At 35.0% G+C, this 15,975-nt stretch overlaps 1 protein-coding gene across 1 annotated transcript in view; it reads left to right on the top strand.

The window, feature by feature from the left end:
• The first annotated feature begins 11,599 nt into the window (after positions 1-11,599).
• The window catches only part of LOC113983964 (protocadherin-9-like), a 386,566-nt gene continuing 382,190 nt past the window's right edge, over positions 11,600-15,975 (top strand). The window contains exon 1 of the mRNA XM_027713598.2: positions 11,600-11,661. Coding sequence (XP_027569399.1) covers positions 11,614-11,661 — 48 coding nt within the window. The 5' untranslated portion in view covers positions 11,600-11,613. The remainder of the gene's footprint in view (positions 11,662-15,975) is intronic.

The following is a 15,975-nucleotide window of genomic DNA, read 5'->3' as shown; positions in this document are numbered from 1 at the left end:
TGTATGTAGGATTTTTCAAGGGAAAACTAAGATTTTGCTTTTAGTTCTGAATGTGCTGAAGATCAGTTTTTTTCTGGTGAAGTCAACAGAAGGAAAAATGCAAATTCTCTCTACTACTCTTGATGCCTTCGGGTGGTACAGTTTGTTTTCAGAGAAGCCTGGTTGTCATGGGAGACACAGTGGGAAATGTAGTGTTTTGAGCTAAAGACATTCTGTAGCATCTTCTGTTGAACTCTGTAATAGTGAGACTATAACTGTATGGACAGAATACTAAATAAATATGTTGCTACTATTTGTATCAATTGGACTTCTTAAACTCATGATTTGTTTGGTTTGGGTTTGTTTTTTTTTCAATTACTAGATACTTAGAAGTAATACTGAAGAGTCCAAAATATGTGTGGTTTGAGTCACTAAGTACTAGTCTTTATTAAAGACAGAATTAGAAAACAAACAAATTAAAACCATGCCATAAAGCCTCACAGTTGCTTCTATAGGACAGTTCAGCTTTAGCTAATATCTTTTTCCTCGTATGATCACTTTTATCAGTTGTTTAAGAAATTATCCTGCATAGATATGAAATTGTGGTTTTTTAAATAGCTGTCAGGCTGATTTTCAAATAATCTGAAGCTGGTAGAAAGCTTGAGGGATGCTTGCTTATCTCTTGCTTTTTCTAGGACCAGAATTAATTATTTGTTGTAAATTTGGGTTTGGGATCTGTTTTCTGAAACAAAAAACTGCCTGTTCTTTTTTTTTTTGCTCAAGAGGAGTGACCAATTCTGTATCATGTATGCACACAGGAAATTATACGTTAGTTTTAGACCTGTGAAGGAATAAATCCATTGTAGATCCAGATAACAGGATGCTCTTGAGTTTGTACTGGAGTCATTTCACAAAAGTTGTTGAGATGGCTGGAGACGATACACTGAGCCAACCAGGCCCTTGACCTGAACTGATATGGCTGTGCCTCTGAAGGTTATCTGATCCAACAACCTACTATGTGTCACCTGGCACGTTCAAATATTGGAATTACTGTCTGTCAGGCAGAAATATGATGAGATAGACTTGTCTTATTCATGCCACCTAGTTATGTTATATACACCTGAAGTGTATACAACACTGGACCTGGAAGCTAGGCAGTTGTCTCAATTTCTGCAATTCTGAAAAAGTCTCACTGAATCTGTTGTAATTAGGACCATAGTACTTACTATGGAAGTTGTAATTTAGTGATGAAGTAGTAAATAAAGGATTCTAGCTTGAAAACCACACAAGGAAATTTTGAAAGTGACAGTGTCTTCCTCTTGAGCCCTCAATCTTCACAGAGGAATTTAAATTCTCAGGCAACTTAATGTTGAACTTTAGCTCAAATTTTCAAGTTTTTGTTTTCAACTACTTAGGTTTTCCTCCAATCCCCAATCAAATGTAGGGCAGGAATTTCAGTTTTAACTCCAGTTTACCCAAATAAAAATAAATAAGTAATATATGTATATAAAGAGAGGGAACACAGGGTGACCTGCTGTGAAGACCCATTCAAATAAAATCTGTGTGGAGAAAAAAGAATTTTTGATACACTTGGTAATTAGAATTTGTTTGAGGAGTAAAAACAATTAATTGATGGATCCATATAGCTGATTTGAAGAACTTTGTGCAATACTACTGCAGTAAATGCTTTTAAAAATCATACTTCACAAAATTTTTGCAATGAAAAATACATAAAATGAAATACATAAATGAAAATACATAAAAAGTTATGTTGTATTTCACAGTTAAAAGCTTCAAATATCTTGCTATGTTATCAGCTGCTATATTGCATCAGAGGATTCTCTATGACATTGGGGAATATTGAATTTGCACTAGAACACTGACTGTCAATGTAATATAAAACTTACACAAATGGTGATTTTTAAAGTTGTTAATATAATAGACTAACTGAGTGAATTATTTTTATGTTTTGTCAGCAGCCTAGGTTTAATGAAGAGGCTCATCTTGGCTGCTTAAACTGAAACAAATATATCATCCTGGTCAATCTTAGTTCTATATGATTGTTTTAGGCAAAGGGAGGGAAATGAAGATTCATACTTTGTTTCTCTGTATTTTCATACCAGCTGTCATAGAAATGAATTATTTTAATAGATCTCTAATTTTCACAGTCTAAGTAATCCTTAAGTGGTGGGGATCTTGAAGGACTTTTTCCTCTTCTCTAAGTAGAGTATCTCACTACAGGAGGGATGACTTCATGATGACTCTGAATTAAAGAATAAAAATTGTTGCTTATTTTAGCATAGTATTACTAATTGTTAAACATCAGCCATATAAAATGTAAAAATTTTAAGTGAAATCAAAACAATGTAAAATATCAATTCAGCCCCAGAAGTGAAACAGGTGACTGATCCATCTTTGTAATGGCAAGTCATCTTTATTTGAGGATCAAAGGAAGGATTCTGTTTAGGATGGCTCACTCATCTTTTCCATTTTCTTGTTTTCCCAATCAGGATGTAAAACTTACAAGTTAGAAGACGTGAGTTGTGTTACTTATGATTCTGGTTTCAGTAAAATGATTGTGAAGGTATTGATAAGTGGAAACATCATCGAATATATTCAATACAGTTATGTAACATAAATTTCCTCTAAATAAACTGTGAGTATACCTGTGAATGTAAATTTCTATCAATAGCCATAGTTATGATTGTGTGCTTTCACAGAAAATCCCAGAAACCATCAAAACTACCTGAAATTCCCCTCCAAAACAAACAAACAAACAAACAAACAAAAACAAAACAAAACAAAACAAAAATACCAAACCAAGCCACACTTTATCTTTGCTTGCAGTAATCAAACTGAAAATTTGTACTAAAATATTCCGTGAAAGACATTGACTATAGACAGAAAATTTTGAAGAATATTGAGTTAAAATATATACACTGTTTTGGAAATAAATAAAAAAAGGGAATAGAGAAAAATCTTTTTTCCGTCTGTGTATAATTTAACCCAACAAAACAGATTTTTCTCTTACCTCGTATGTATCATATCATAGCATTAAGGATGCCTGTTGGCATTCTAATATCTTAGCAAGCAAATACTTCCGTACAAAATGGAAGGTGAATCAAATCAGCTAACCATCTGATGGTATGGAAAATTTCTTTGAACAATGATAATAAGATTCCTCTTGCTGAACTTTTTCATAGCAAAATGATAGACACCTGTGCTGGGCTCCATCTACAGCAAAAGGAGTGGGCACTTCCAGAGAGCAGATCAACGTAATAGAAGTTGGAAAATTGAGTTGGAGAACCATGTTTCTACCTTTGCCTGTCATGTACTATTTGACTGTTGGGAGTTGGGCACCGTTAAATTGGTGTTAATGGTTGGTTAATTGGTTATTAATGGTTGGATATTCAACAAAAATACATAAGTTTCATTTTGGGTTTAGGTTTGGTGGGGGATTTTTGGGTGATGTATGAGTTCTTTTTCTTAATGGTTTCAGGAAGGTGACTAGTTTAGGACACCATCCAAATTCTGGTGGACTTCAGACATTTTGGATGAGAGCTAAGATGTTGCTCTATATATCTGTTAATCTACTCTGTTTTCTTTCCAACAGTCCCTGATGAAATACTGTCAAAATGAGGGTTTGTGCCATTGAAAGGGTTGTCCTTTTGAAAACTAAAAGCAATCGCTGCACTGCTAGACATCTTTTAAAGATGAAATTCATTTGATGTTGTGGTACCTATAACCCTAACCCAGCCAGCAGTAAATACAGACTATTGAACATATGCTTTCCTGGCTAACAGTCAGACTTCTTTAGCACAGACTTCTTTTATGCATACACTCCCTTTTGAGCTAATGGAATAGTGACAACGTGTTTTCTAAAGAAAAACTTGTGTATGAGAAAATTGCTTAGACATGCATAATCTTTTTTCAAGAAGCTGTCAGGGATTTGTATTGATGCTTGATGGTATGTTATTAACGTGCTTACAAAAATAATTTAAAGGCATTAGAGCAGGGGTGTTTATACTATTTGTGGTAATATTACCATCGCTAATTACATTATATTGTAATAGTTGCTGGTACAAATCAACCCCTGGCAATGACAGGATTAGTGTGGGATGGTATAACAAGCCAACATTTTAGACCTTTGAGTTCAGTTTGACATTATGTTGTTGAAAAGTGTTTTTCATCTTCTTGTTTAACGTGTGTGGAACATGTTTGCTATGCAAATTACTGCAAAGACAGCATTTTTCTATTGACTTCTGTTTTCACTTTAGGCCTGACCTTTGTAGAATCAGAAAAAAAAATGAAGAAATTGAAGACTATTTTGTTTGTTTAAAATGTTAAGTCATGTCTGTGAAGAAGCACAAATGGGAAGGTGTCATTTCTTTTTTTCTCAATATGGAGATAATGGATAACAGTGGGATCAGTAGAGATCAGATATCTAAGGGTATGAATCAGCCCTTAACTGATTAGGTAAGCAAATGTGTTAATTGTATTATTATATATGCCATGGGTTAAATCTCAATACAACCCCTTCCTCTCCCTCTAATATTAACATCAGTGTGAGAACTGGGAAAAAATCTGTGGCATTCAGAGGAGAAAATAAGATTAGACTTACTAGAAACAAGGCATATGAATAATTGAATAGAAATGTCTGTAACAATGTAGATTCTTTATGTAAATCTTGACAAACTATTTTTTTCAGTTTGTGAAAGTTACTAACAGTGGGCTCAGTCAATCATATCCTAAGCATTGTAATCAAGGTAGCTTCTGAAGTTTCTTTCAAGCACTGCTTTGTTTCTTTGATATCCTGGTGGTCTTCACAAGGATTACTTTATCACCATTCTTTATAGAGAGAAAAATAAACTGATCACATTAATCTCCTTGTAATTTTCTTCTGACTGTAGTCAGAAGTTTACACTTATTTCTTTGAATGACAACAGTATTTACTGGTACCCCTCCTCCTCAATGAGAGGGCTGCTGCTCCCTTCTTCATAACATAGAATTGATGTGCTACCTATGCAAATCTTTATCAGAAAATCTCTCTCTATATATTTATTCCCGGAATGGATTTGAGTTTACAGAATTCATGGGATTGGAGTCAAAGCATTAAAATGGGGGAAAAATGAGTAACCATAATGCCAATTTCAAAGTTGAATCATACCCACTTTTGAGAATTTAGTAAAATGTAGCTTTTAATGACTAAGTCTTCCCACCATAATAGCATCCTCTTCTGAGGATTTTCTGAGGTGTAAAGGATTGTCCTTTGCAACATAATATGTTCTCTGAGAGAAAGAGAAAATGAAGGAGGTATTTATTGCTTTTAAAGAGAGATTCTACTCCACCTGCTTTTTTGTTTGTTTATGGAGTTTTTTGGCTTCTTTGGTGGGTTTTTTTGTTTGTTTGTTTGTTTTGTTTTTGTTTTTAGCATACTGTCACATAGCATTTAGAAATCTCTGGAGAGTACAAAAAGTGTGCTCTTTTTTTCCCTTTGCATATAGTTTGTTAACTTACTGTTGCTGCTATTAAACCAGTCTCTCCCCTGGATGTTGCTATGTGTTCATACAATTGACCTTTCTGTTGTTTCACCTAAAGAGTTTCACAGTCATGAGAGATGATACATAAATCCTTATCCTCCACTTTTTTCAAAGTGTATCCTCAGAACAGCTGCAGTGCAATGAACAGCAGTGCAAAGAGTCAGTCACTGTTGGTCAGGTAGTGGTTTGAATCTTTGATCTTTTTGACCTTAGTTACCAGTAAGTACTTGTGTTTTTAATAGATAAATCACATCTACTTTGAGCTAAATTGAAACCGCAGATTTATTTCATATAGTCGTGATCCACACAAGCCTAAATAGTAGTCATCTATTTCTCAGGAACCACACATTATTCTTCGTCTTATGACCCTGTCTTTCCTTTGCCCTTGAGATGAGGGTAGAAGACTTCAGAGATCATAATTCTGGGCAACACTGAAGAAGCAAACAGCCACAATAATTTGATATTTGCAGGTTGATAATATAATCTTTTATGGCTGAAACCAGTTATAAACTCTCATGCTTAACAGTCAGTCCAGATCCATTTCAATCATAAAGATTTGCACTGTATTAGAAATACCAAGAGGTATTTAATTAATAATTGGCTGATGTTGTCCTTATGTGTGGATTGCACCTAGGTGTCTGTGTTCAAAATAAGAGAAGACTTCTGCTGGACTTACATATTCATACCTTACATATGATAAAGTTTTATACCTGTCAAAGATCAGCAGTACTTAGACATTACATAGACGATAAGTGGAAGAGAGCAATGAATTGACTGTAGAATATGAAAGGTGAACTTGCTATTATGTTTGCACTGTCTTTGCAGTGTTACTTCCTCCTTACATCTCATTTTAACCATTACTAGTCAAGTACCAGAGACTTATTTAACAAAGGAATCTGGGACAAAGGTAGGGGATATAGGTCTGTGAGGCAATAGTGACTAAGAGATGTAAATCTTATCAGTAAAATTTTTGGTAGTGTAGAGTATTATGTTACAAGTACAGAGGTGTGGGGGAATACACACTCTTTGGGAATCAAAACTGAATTATGAAGTCTCTTTTTGCTTTCTTCTGATGGGGTAGAATTTCTGTCATCTCCAAGACAATTTTGTTGCTAGATTTTTTGTGTTCTGTATTCACTGCTAACAGCAGTATAGGTAGATTGTATACTAGGTTTAAAAAAAAAAAAGAAAAGAAAAAAGCAGTGAAAATGTATTTCATTTCTTTGACAAAATGTTCATTTGTCTTTCTGAAAACATACTTACTTGCTCATACAGGAAAATAATTGCATGTCATGTGAACCTTTTAGTTCTAACACTGACATTATATTCTTTACTTCTTTTTCATTCTTTTAAAAAAATTATAATTTGCCTTCTAAGGTTTTACTTCATCCTTTAGAAAGTTATTGTACCTATGTGGTTTTTTTGCCAGTTTTGTTTCTGAAAACATATTAAATTGCTTATCTCTCTAACTGATGTAGTTGCTGCTTTTACTTCCTGATGGTGTTTTCCTCTTCTGTGATGAGTAACCATCACCAGTAAATATTATTTATTTAATATTTTTATGTGTATTTTCAAGTCCTCTAAATTACAACATATAAAAATAAAGGAAAGCTGTAGACAAAAGAACGCTGAAGTCAATTTAAACCTGGCCAGCTGGCAAAGAAGAGAACTCAGGAAGTTGGCAAGGACTTAATCTGGTGCTGCTTCTTCAACTGAATGTTTACTGTGGAGGTACTTTATATGTATATTAATGTGTCAAAGTGCAAATCAGTCCATCATCCTTATTTCTCCTTTCTGTCATCTGTTGGCTCTTTTATTTCTTCACTATAATTAAAAGATCAGTAGTTCATTATGCTTGAATTCTTCATAAATGAAGGGAATTTTAAAGAATCTTCACAAATATTACAGTATCCTCACAGGAAGATATAATCCTGTGTAAGAATCCATGCAGAACTGTATCATTGCTAGACTGTATGCTGGTGCACTGCAGCTGCTCTCAGGCTCTCTAAATGAACAATTAAATGCTGTGCTGTTCTGTGAGTTCTCTCATATATATACATACTACTGTGCTGTTGAAGAGAAAAAATGAACAAAGGAAATTACCCTCGCTAAGGTCTATTAATGATCAGCCATAAATGAGTCTCACAATTTTTCCTAGGACATTGTTTTTAGCACTATCTGATTTGATAGATTATGGTGTATATTTATTTTTATTTCTATGCAAGAGCCTCCCATTATATTTCAGTGGGAGAAAATTGAGAATTATGGTGGGGTAACGATGTTACTATATTACAGCCAAAACTACATTAAATTCTTTTGAATACAGAAATTTCTTGCTAGTTTGTGTTGTATTCTTGTGTTTTTTAAAACTGTATAATTATCATTTTCCTGAAATGAGTGACCAACAGTCAGCAAAATGAATTTATTGAGGCACACAAGTAATGATTTAATTTTATTCCTCTTAAGCACTGACATGTCAGACATATGTTACAGGTTTTGTGAGCCTCGGTAGGAGAAATGGGCATTGAAACTCAGTCCCTTAACTCCTTGTTTGCTGGGAATGAGAAACAGGGTTGTTCAGAGTCCCTTATGTTTTGGTCTCAGTTTCAGGGAGATTTGCCTGATTAGAAGGTTTGTGTACATGCATTTCAGTTGTGTGATTCAGATAGCTTCACTTTCACAGGCACTGTGCTACAACATCTGTCGGAACTGTTTGAAGAGGCCAAAATTAAGTATTAGGTGTCCTAGTAGCCAAGGTTCTTCAGAATGGAGGTTTTACTTGTGAAACTGAGCTAAACTTTTGAGGATCACAAAGTGCAGCAGGCTTTCTTCCTCAAGCAAGGTTATGAATTCTAGTGTCTGTATTTCTTAATATATGATCCTAATGGAAGAGGAAAAAAACTAAGAAGTTTGATTAATGGAAGAAGCCTAGAAAGAGCTATGTATGAGAACTGATCTCGGAGCTCTTAGGCTGGAAAAAACGTCCCATTAATTTTAGTGGGAGTTTTGACTGTGCAAGGACTTTCAAGTTCAAGTGCTTTCTTGTTCATTAAAGGATAGAAGGTAATTAGAAATAAAGCACAGAAAAGATTTTATATAGTATTGCTTTTGTCAGCTGAAAAAAATCCATATTATTGTAGGAGTTTTAGGCTAATCTCTCTCCCTTTCTTGCATAAAATGATGACACAGTAGGTTGTTTTCATTACCTTAGAGGTCTGTGCTTCTATCTGTTCATTTTATTGGGAAAGAGCAATTGGCAAGTTTTTTCTCTGTTATCTTCCTTGCTGTTGGATTGCAATCTCATCTTTGATGCTGACTTTGTCATTTCTCTCTTCCATCCAAACTGTTTAGCTCAAGATATTCCCATAATATTTTTGTTTGTAAATGTTGGATGATAAATGAAATAAAAAGCTAGTGTGCATTATGGCTGAAGGATTTTGCTGATGTCAGCTCATGAAATAGAGGAACAGTTGGAGAGAAAAAGATAAAACTGTACTAGAAACAAATCTTGCATGTTTTATAATATCTTAAATTATGCTGACTTTTGAACAAGTTTTAGGGAAGAAGCTATATATTCTTAAGACCTCTTGAATGCAACTCTGAAGTTTAAATGTATGGCAGTCATGAGCCGTTTCAGGAATCATGAATTTAGGTCATCATCTGATGGGAGTACTTTCTACACTGACCTCAGGTACAAAGGACTAATCTTCTGTTAGAACTTCATACTTTGTAATACTTAAAAATGAATTTATTTTACTTGTTCCTTACAACTACTTTTCTTCCTCTCCTCCATATCAAACCCTTTTTTTCCTCATCCTCTAACTGTAATTTGTTTGTGTGAAGAGTATGGTCCAAGTTTAATTCCAGTTGGAATTGCCTCTGGAAGGCTGAGAGCAGGGATTTCTTTCTGTGCTGATGGGCACAGGGAAGCTGTAAAAGATGGCTGGGGATCCAGAGAAACTATAGTGAAGCTGTTGCTTCCCTGGTGCTCTTTGCTGTCCCTCCAATACATAGTGATCTTAATCATTTCCAAAAGCAAGGAAAAATGAGAAAGACATATTTCACTTCTGATGTGGCAGTAGTCTGCTTTTTGTAGAAAAAAGGCATTGTATTTTATGATGCCATGAATTTGTCTTTTCAGTCTGCAAATTGTTACATGAATGAGATGTTATTCCTGGTCATTCCTGTTTTATTTTGATGGTCTCCCCAAGCTTTCAACTAGCAAAGGGGATGGGAGAAATATTCATTATTTGTTGTGATGGAAATCTGTCTTGTGATTCCTTTCCAGTTATTTTCAGGTAACTACTTACTATTTCTGCAAAGTGACTTATTTCAGTAAAGGTAACTTTCTAACAGCTAAGGAGGTATTAGGTGATATGGACTCTGATTACAAGAACTCATCACTTTATCAAAGTGGATAAAACTGTGCAATATACATTCTAAAAAGAGAATTTGGTCCACAGGGGCTCCTTTTTTGCTTTTTTTACCAGTTTAATTTTATTGCCTCTAGGTGAATTGCTCTTCATTTGTACTCCTGTAAATGAGGGAAACAATCATAGGTAAAGGAGATACAGGCATTCTCAGTGGTTTTACCTTACTGTTAAGCTACCCTTAATAATATCTATGGATTATGTAAGTGCCTTTTCATTCAGAGTGTAAGACTAAGTAACATTTCTGCTTGCTTAAGACCAAAACCATTTCTGATTGTTTAAAGTATTTTAATTTGAGGTTTTTTAGGATTTTTTCTTTTTTCTTTTTTTCTTTTTTAATTTTAGATGGCAAAGAAGGGACTTCCTGAACTTAGCTGAAAATGTGACTTCAGGTATCAGAGGAGAATACTTTTGCTAGATAAAATACTCAGAATGACTTTTTGCTTTCAAGGGGATTTCTTGGAAAAGCTTTCAAAACTGTGATACAATTCTCAAAGAACACAGAGCTTGTGTAAAATATCCGAGGTGCCTGTTGGGAGTACTTTGGAAGAGACATGTGTTTTCCATTGCAAGTAAAAGTACTATTTGATGTAAAGTTTTCTGAGGATTTTGCTCACTATACAGTGGTAAAGGAGCAGATAAACCATTCTGTACAGAATACTAATGTTCTTTCTGAATACGGTGCTTGCTTGCTTGCAATTTGGGCATATTACTCTACAGAGAATGGATTTGAAATTGTCTGACTTCCCAAAAACATTACTCTTAACGTAATGTTCTCTCTCTGGGAAGCTTTCGTTTCTCAAATAAAATAGAACAGTGCAAAGGCCTGGTGCTGGGTTGATACCTGTCTGACTGTCCTTCCAAATGCCTATGTTGCTCTAACTTAGATAGTTCAGATAGTTCAGTTCATGAACTTAGTTCAGTTCATGGTCCTATTCTTCTGTCAGCTCAGTTTGTCTAGGAGTAAGCAGATTTGACGGTACTGCAAACTTGGTAACCTACCTAACTTTCCCTCCACAGTTCTCTTACAGTCACATATGCACAGAGTCTTTATGACTCTAGTCCTCGGAGATGTGATATTTTGGGGTGTCTGAGTATTATACTCAGGAGGGAACCTGAAGTCGTACATAGTGCTATTTATATTCAGCAGTTAGTAACAGAGCATGAACATCCATTAATGCTCCCACATTAAACACAGCTTTAACTGCAGTTTTAAAGATATGATGGTTTTGCTTTTTAGAGTCTTGAGGTTGATTAATAATATCTTAATAAAAAGCTTAATAGTGCATTAAACTAAAAAAAAAAGAGAAAAGTTTCTTCTTATCATGAGTCAACTTGGTAGTTGACTAAATAGAACAATAAAAACCCTCTGAAAATCTGTTGTCTGACTGCAGCAAAATGTTATACAATCAGCCTTCAGAAACCACTAGCATTTTAAATGTTAGTACCCATGTGTTTGGTAACACTAGGCTGTGGCCTCTGAAGTTTGCGAACCCTCATAAAAAGTTATTTATCTGTCTTCAGTAGAAATTTGCTCACATTTTGCTTTCTATATTACCAATATTGGGCCATTGGGGAGGTGGGTAATCTGAAGATCTGTAGCAAGAATGACACATCTTTTTTATTTAAATATTATTGCTTTTTAGGCACTGAATTTTGGAGATATGCCGAAGTACTTGTGGGAGATTTGGGTACCTGACAAACCATGGGTGGTAAGATATCAGATCCACTGAAATAAATAAACATTTAATTTTTGAGATAGGTATTTTGGGCCCTGCTGTCACTGGAATCAATGGGCAAAATTCCTGCAGGGCTCATAAGAAGTGCATTACTTGCAAATCTATGCAAGGGTGTTTCCATTCTTTTCAATGTTGTCACACTGCTGTAAAGTTGAAATAATGCCTGTAGTAAACTAGAACTCTGCAGTAGCATCTGACAGGGCGAAGAGAGAATTGCTCATCTGAAGTTTATAAGACCAGTTCTCTTTTCTTTACTCAGACAAGTAACCACAACTCAGACAAGTAACCACAAGCAAGTGGTTACTTATTGCCTCTCAGCGCAATTAGTGGTTCACAGATGGTACTGAATAGTACCTTTCTCCAGGCATCCTCTTGAAAGTCTTGTTTAGCACTTGCACTCAACTCCAACCCAGTAAGCCAAGGAACATAACAATCACCTTTTGAGCACCACGTGGACTTCTCAGAAAATGAGTCTGGCAGATGCTGTTTGTCCTCCACTATCAGAGTCAGTAATCAGAGAAGAACTAGAGTTCAGTGCTCTGATTTCTAAAGCCCTGCATTAAGGAGGAACTATGGTCTATTCAGATGGGTGCTTTCTTTGCTGTGCAGAACTCCAGTCCAATCTGTTGGTTTCCACACTGGATTTTTGTGTGAAATACAAGAATGTAGAATCTGTCTGTACTTTTTAAAGAGAGTCTCTCCAAAATTACTACCATGTAGAAGTTCAGAAATTCCAATTGTTTTAAAGGTTGCAACTAATAAATGCAATTTAAATTTAGTTGTATTTTATGATATATTTAGTCACATTTGTTAAACTATTCAAATATAAAATTACACTAAAATGTTGTTTCCTTTATAATATAGGCCTCATTCCCCAAAACTAAGCACTTTTTAGCAATGGTTTCAAGCTACATCAGAAGAAAATTTCCTGAAAACTGGAGTTTCCAGTATCAATTTTTAAATTTAAAACTACATTTTCTAACTACCTACTGGGTGTTTGAATTTTTAGACTTAGTAGAATATTTTAGCTTCAGTGTAGGCATTTCAGAGATAAGGGCATTGCTTTCAATTTTTAATGTGAAAAATATTCTGAATAAACTTTGTTGAATCTCTATAAGTGTGCTATAAAATTGATACAGATTAAAAAAATCTAGATATTTATCTGTCTCCTTTCTAAAGGTAGAGAATGTGGTGGTTATAAATTAATTCATTGCCACAATAATTTTGAAGGAAATTTTCAGGGAAAAACAGGCATTATACCGAATTGAGACTAGGTATTTTAAAGTGAACACAGTAATAAGTGGGATTCACAGTTGGACTAGATGATCACAGTAGGTGCTTTCCAAATGAAATATTTTATTCCATTCTATTCAGCTCCAGACACTAGAAATCTAGGTGTCTAAAGGTATATATAAATTCTTATTATGGCAATAGAGAATGGACAACACTGAGGTGGATTCAGGCAATAGAATACCATATGAGACTAAACGTGCACATACGTTCTTAGCTAACCTTTGGTATATCTTTTCTTTTGTGTAAGTGCTGAGTACAATGTTTCATCACAAACTGTCAAATCTAATATTTTATTTTATATTAATTTTAAAATAAAAAATCCTGGGGTACTTTTTTATTTAAGTCTGTAAGAACAATATATATGTAATCCTTCATGGCTGAGTCCACTTTTTAAGGGAAGGTATATTATTCTATACATCACATTGTAAAAGCTAGTCTTTTAAGAGTTATACATGTTAGGGAAAGGTTTTTTAGGAAGTTGGATGCTAATTGTTAGAAAGTAAATTCTAAAGTAACTAAACAGGAAGAAAGTTCTAAGCTTTTAAGCTAATTTATGGAAGATTCTATGGAAGTGTCTCAGCCTTTCCCTAAGAATTGTTGCTCTTTGTCAGACTAATTTTTTTCAGCTGGGTTCAATACTTAAAGATATTTAAACAAAAGGATAAAGTATTTCCCATGCTTGTTCTAGTTTTAAAAAATTGAAAAATTTATTCTCTTTACCAGCTGATCATCATCATGGCTAGGCTTCGCGAACGAAGATTTGGGAAGGCTCTATCCAGCTGATAGTGGGCATGGAAAACCTTTTTTTATGGCTGACAACTAACTGGCTAATCAATTTAATTAAAGCTTCTTTTTTGTGCCTGTGAATGTTAGGATTTGAAAAAAATCCTCCAACCTGTTACTTATTGAAAGCATTTTAGGTATTTTAATTTGTTTTTATGATTTTTATATTGATAGATGTTCATAGTCTAAGAAATAACTATGTTGATGATCTGGAGAGTGAATGAGGACTGCACATTTTGCAGTGCATTACTGAGTATGAATAAAGTTGTATTCTTGCTTTTTTTAAAGACGGCTGAATTACCTGTGAGTACTTTGCACATCTAAATAGCAATTACACAGCCTCTTTCAAAAGGATTCTTGGCAAAGCAAATCTCCATTAACATTGTATGTAATAGAATCAAAAAACCCTCTTAAAACAAGTTTCAGACCTAATGGATTTTCTATTTCTTGAAGTTCAGTTTTAGTCATTGCCTTTAATGTTGGTGGTATCTGGACCTAAATATTAGATGCTGAAGCTCTTAGGTAAATGTCTCGTACCTGATAAGCTGCAGTGAAGGCTGCATGATTTTGTGGGGGAACTGGGCTGGGGTGGGATGGATGCAGGAATGGAAACACAGCACTCAGTGATGAATAATCGAAAATGTATTTAGAGTGTGGGAGAGATGAAAGCATGTGAATAGCAATTTGTCTTTTAAGAAGCCTATTCTACAACACAAACACATCCATACACACACACACACACACAGACACACACAGACACACAGATACTAGTTAAAGCTGCATTTCCTTCAGCCCAATTCAGACCAGCATGCAGGGGTACAGGAGACACACTCCAACTGCGCACCCTGTCTGGGTCCTGGTTGTCAGCCGGTCTTGTGTGTGCATGGTTCAGGCTCAGCCTTCCGTGAGATGCTCCATGCCCGTGGATGCGTCCACTCATGAGGACTTATTGTCTTAATTCTTTATGGATTTATAAATCATAGTGTTGGCAGAAGCCACTATAAGCCAAACTAGCCATGTGGCCTCACTAGTTACATAGCCTCAGGCCACTCTCCTTGATATCATCCAACCATAAGGCCAACTAGCAGTGGTCACTGAGGTTTCTATCACTCTGGTCTCCTAGCCTGCCTGAACCAAATGTGTTACAGAAGTGTGAAGTCAGCAACAATTGCATAATAGAGTTTAGCTAGTGCAGCTTTTTTCTACATCTCATACTAGGCTAATTTTGTTACTTGCAGATGGGCAGATGTAGTCATGGTTCCGTTTTCTGAGCAATGCTTTTGAGTAGACTCTTATCTTCTGACATGTGATCAAAATGATCCCTTCTAGGAATATAATGATACTTTGGCATTGACAACATTAACATCTGTTCCTTGGGGGTAGAAACACCACCTCCCACCCCAACACATTAACACACAAATCTGGGAGTATGGATGTACAGGAGGGAGAAAAAAAAATATAGAATGATCAAAAGGAGAGGGAAGATTTGAGCACGATTATGAGCTCAAATCTTTTGGCTGAGCCCGACCTAAGAATCTTTCTTTGAGAGAGGAAAGAGATGCAGAGCTGTAGGAAACGGGCTAAGGTTAAAGAAAAGAATCTGAGACTGTTCAAATATCTCATTTGGCTATATTCCACATAAATGACTTGATTTCCAAACAGTAGATTGTGGAGGAATATTTGTTTCCCTGTAAAAAGAAAAAAAAAAAAAAAGAAGAAAAAAAAAAAAAGGAGTTTTTCTCTGCTCCTCAAACTACATGACAATAAGTACTTGAGTCAGGATTCTGAGAAGTGGAATGTTGTGTACATTTTAATTTTTGGAGTCTGCATATAGAGATATTGTTATTAACCCTGGCAGAAGTTTTCACAGTTTTTATTTTATTCTGATCATAACTCTTTGTTTCTATTAACTAGTAAAAGAAGTATCTTAGCTTGGATGTAGTTCAGGAATATTGGACAAACACTGATCTTCTTTGTGATTAGATTTTATTATGTCTTTGTTTTCAAAAGTAAGCTTCTATGCAGTTTAGAACTATCGTTAAAATTAATTGTGAAACAGCTCTTTCTATATAGATTCTGGTCAATGAGGTACTGCTCTCGTATCTCAAATGTGCTTGAAGTGAAACTGAGTAACCTCAGGTTTATATAAAAATAAATGTTTACATATATATCTTGACTTCATTTCTCTCCCTAAGTAGCAGCATGCAATGT

Source organism: Pipra filicauda, unplaced genomic scaffold (genome assembly GCF_003945595.2).
Source record: "Pipra filicauda isolate LSUMZ 115617 unplaced genomic scaffold, ASM394559v2 scaffold375_size704869_pilon, whole genome shotgun sequence".
In the NCBI taxonomy this organism is placed as follows: Eukaryota; Metazoa; Chordata; class Aves; order Passeriformes; family Pipridae; genus Pipra; species Pipra filicauda.
This window is presented reverse-complemented; position numbering and strand designations above follow the sequence as displayed.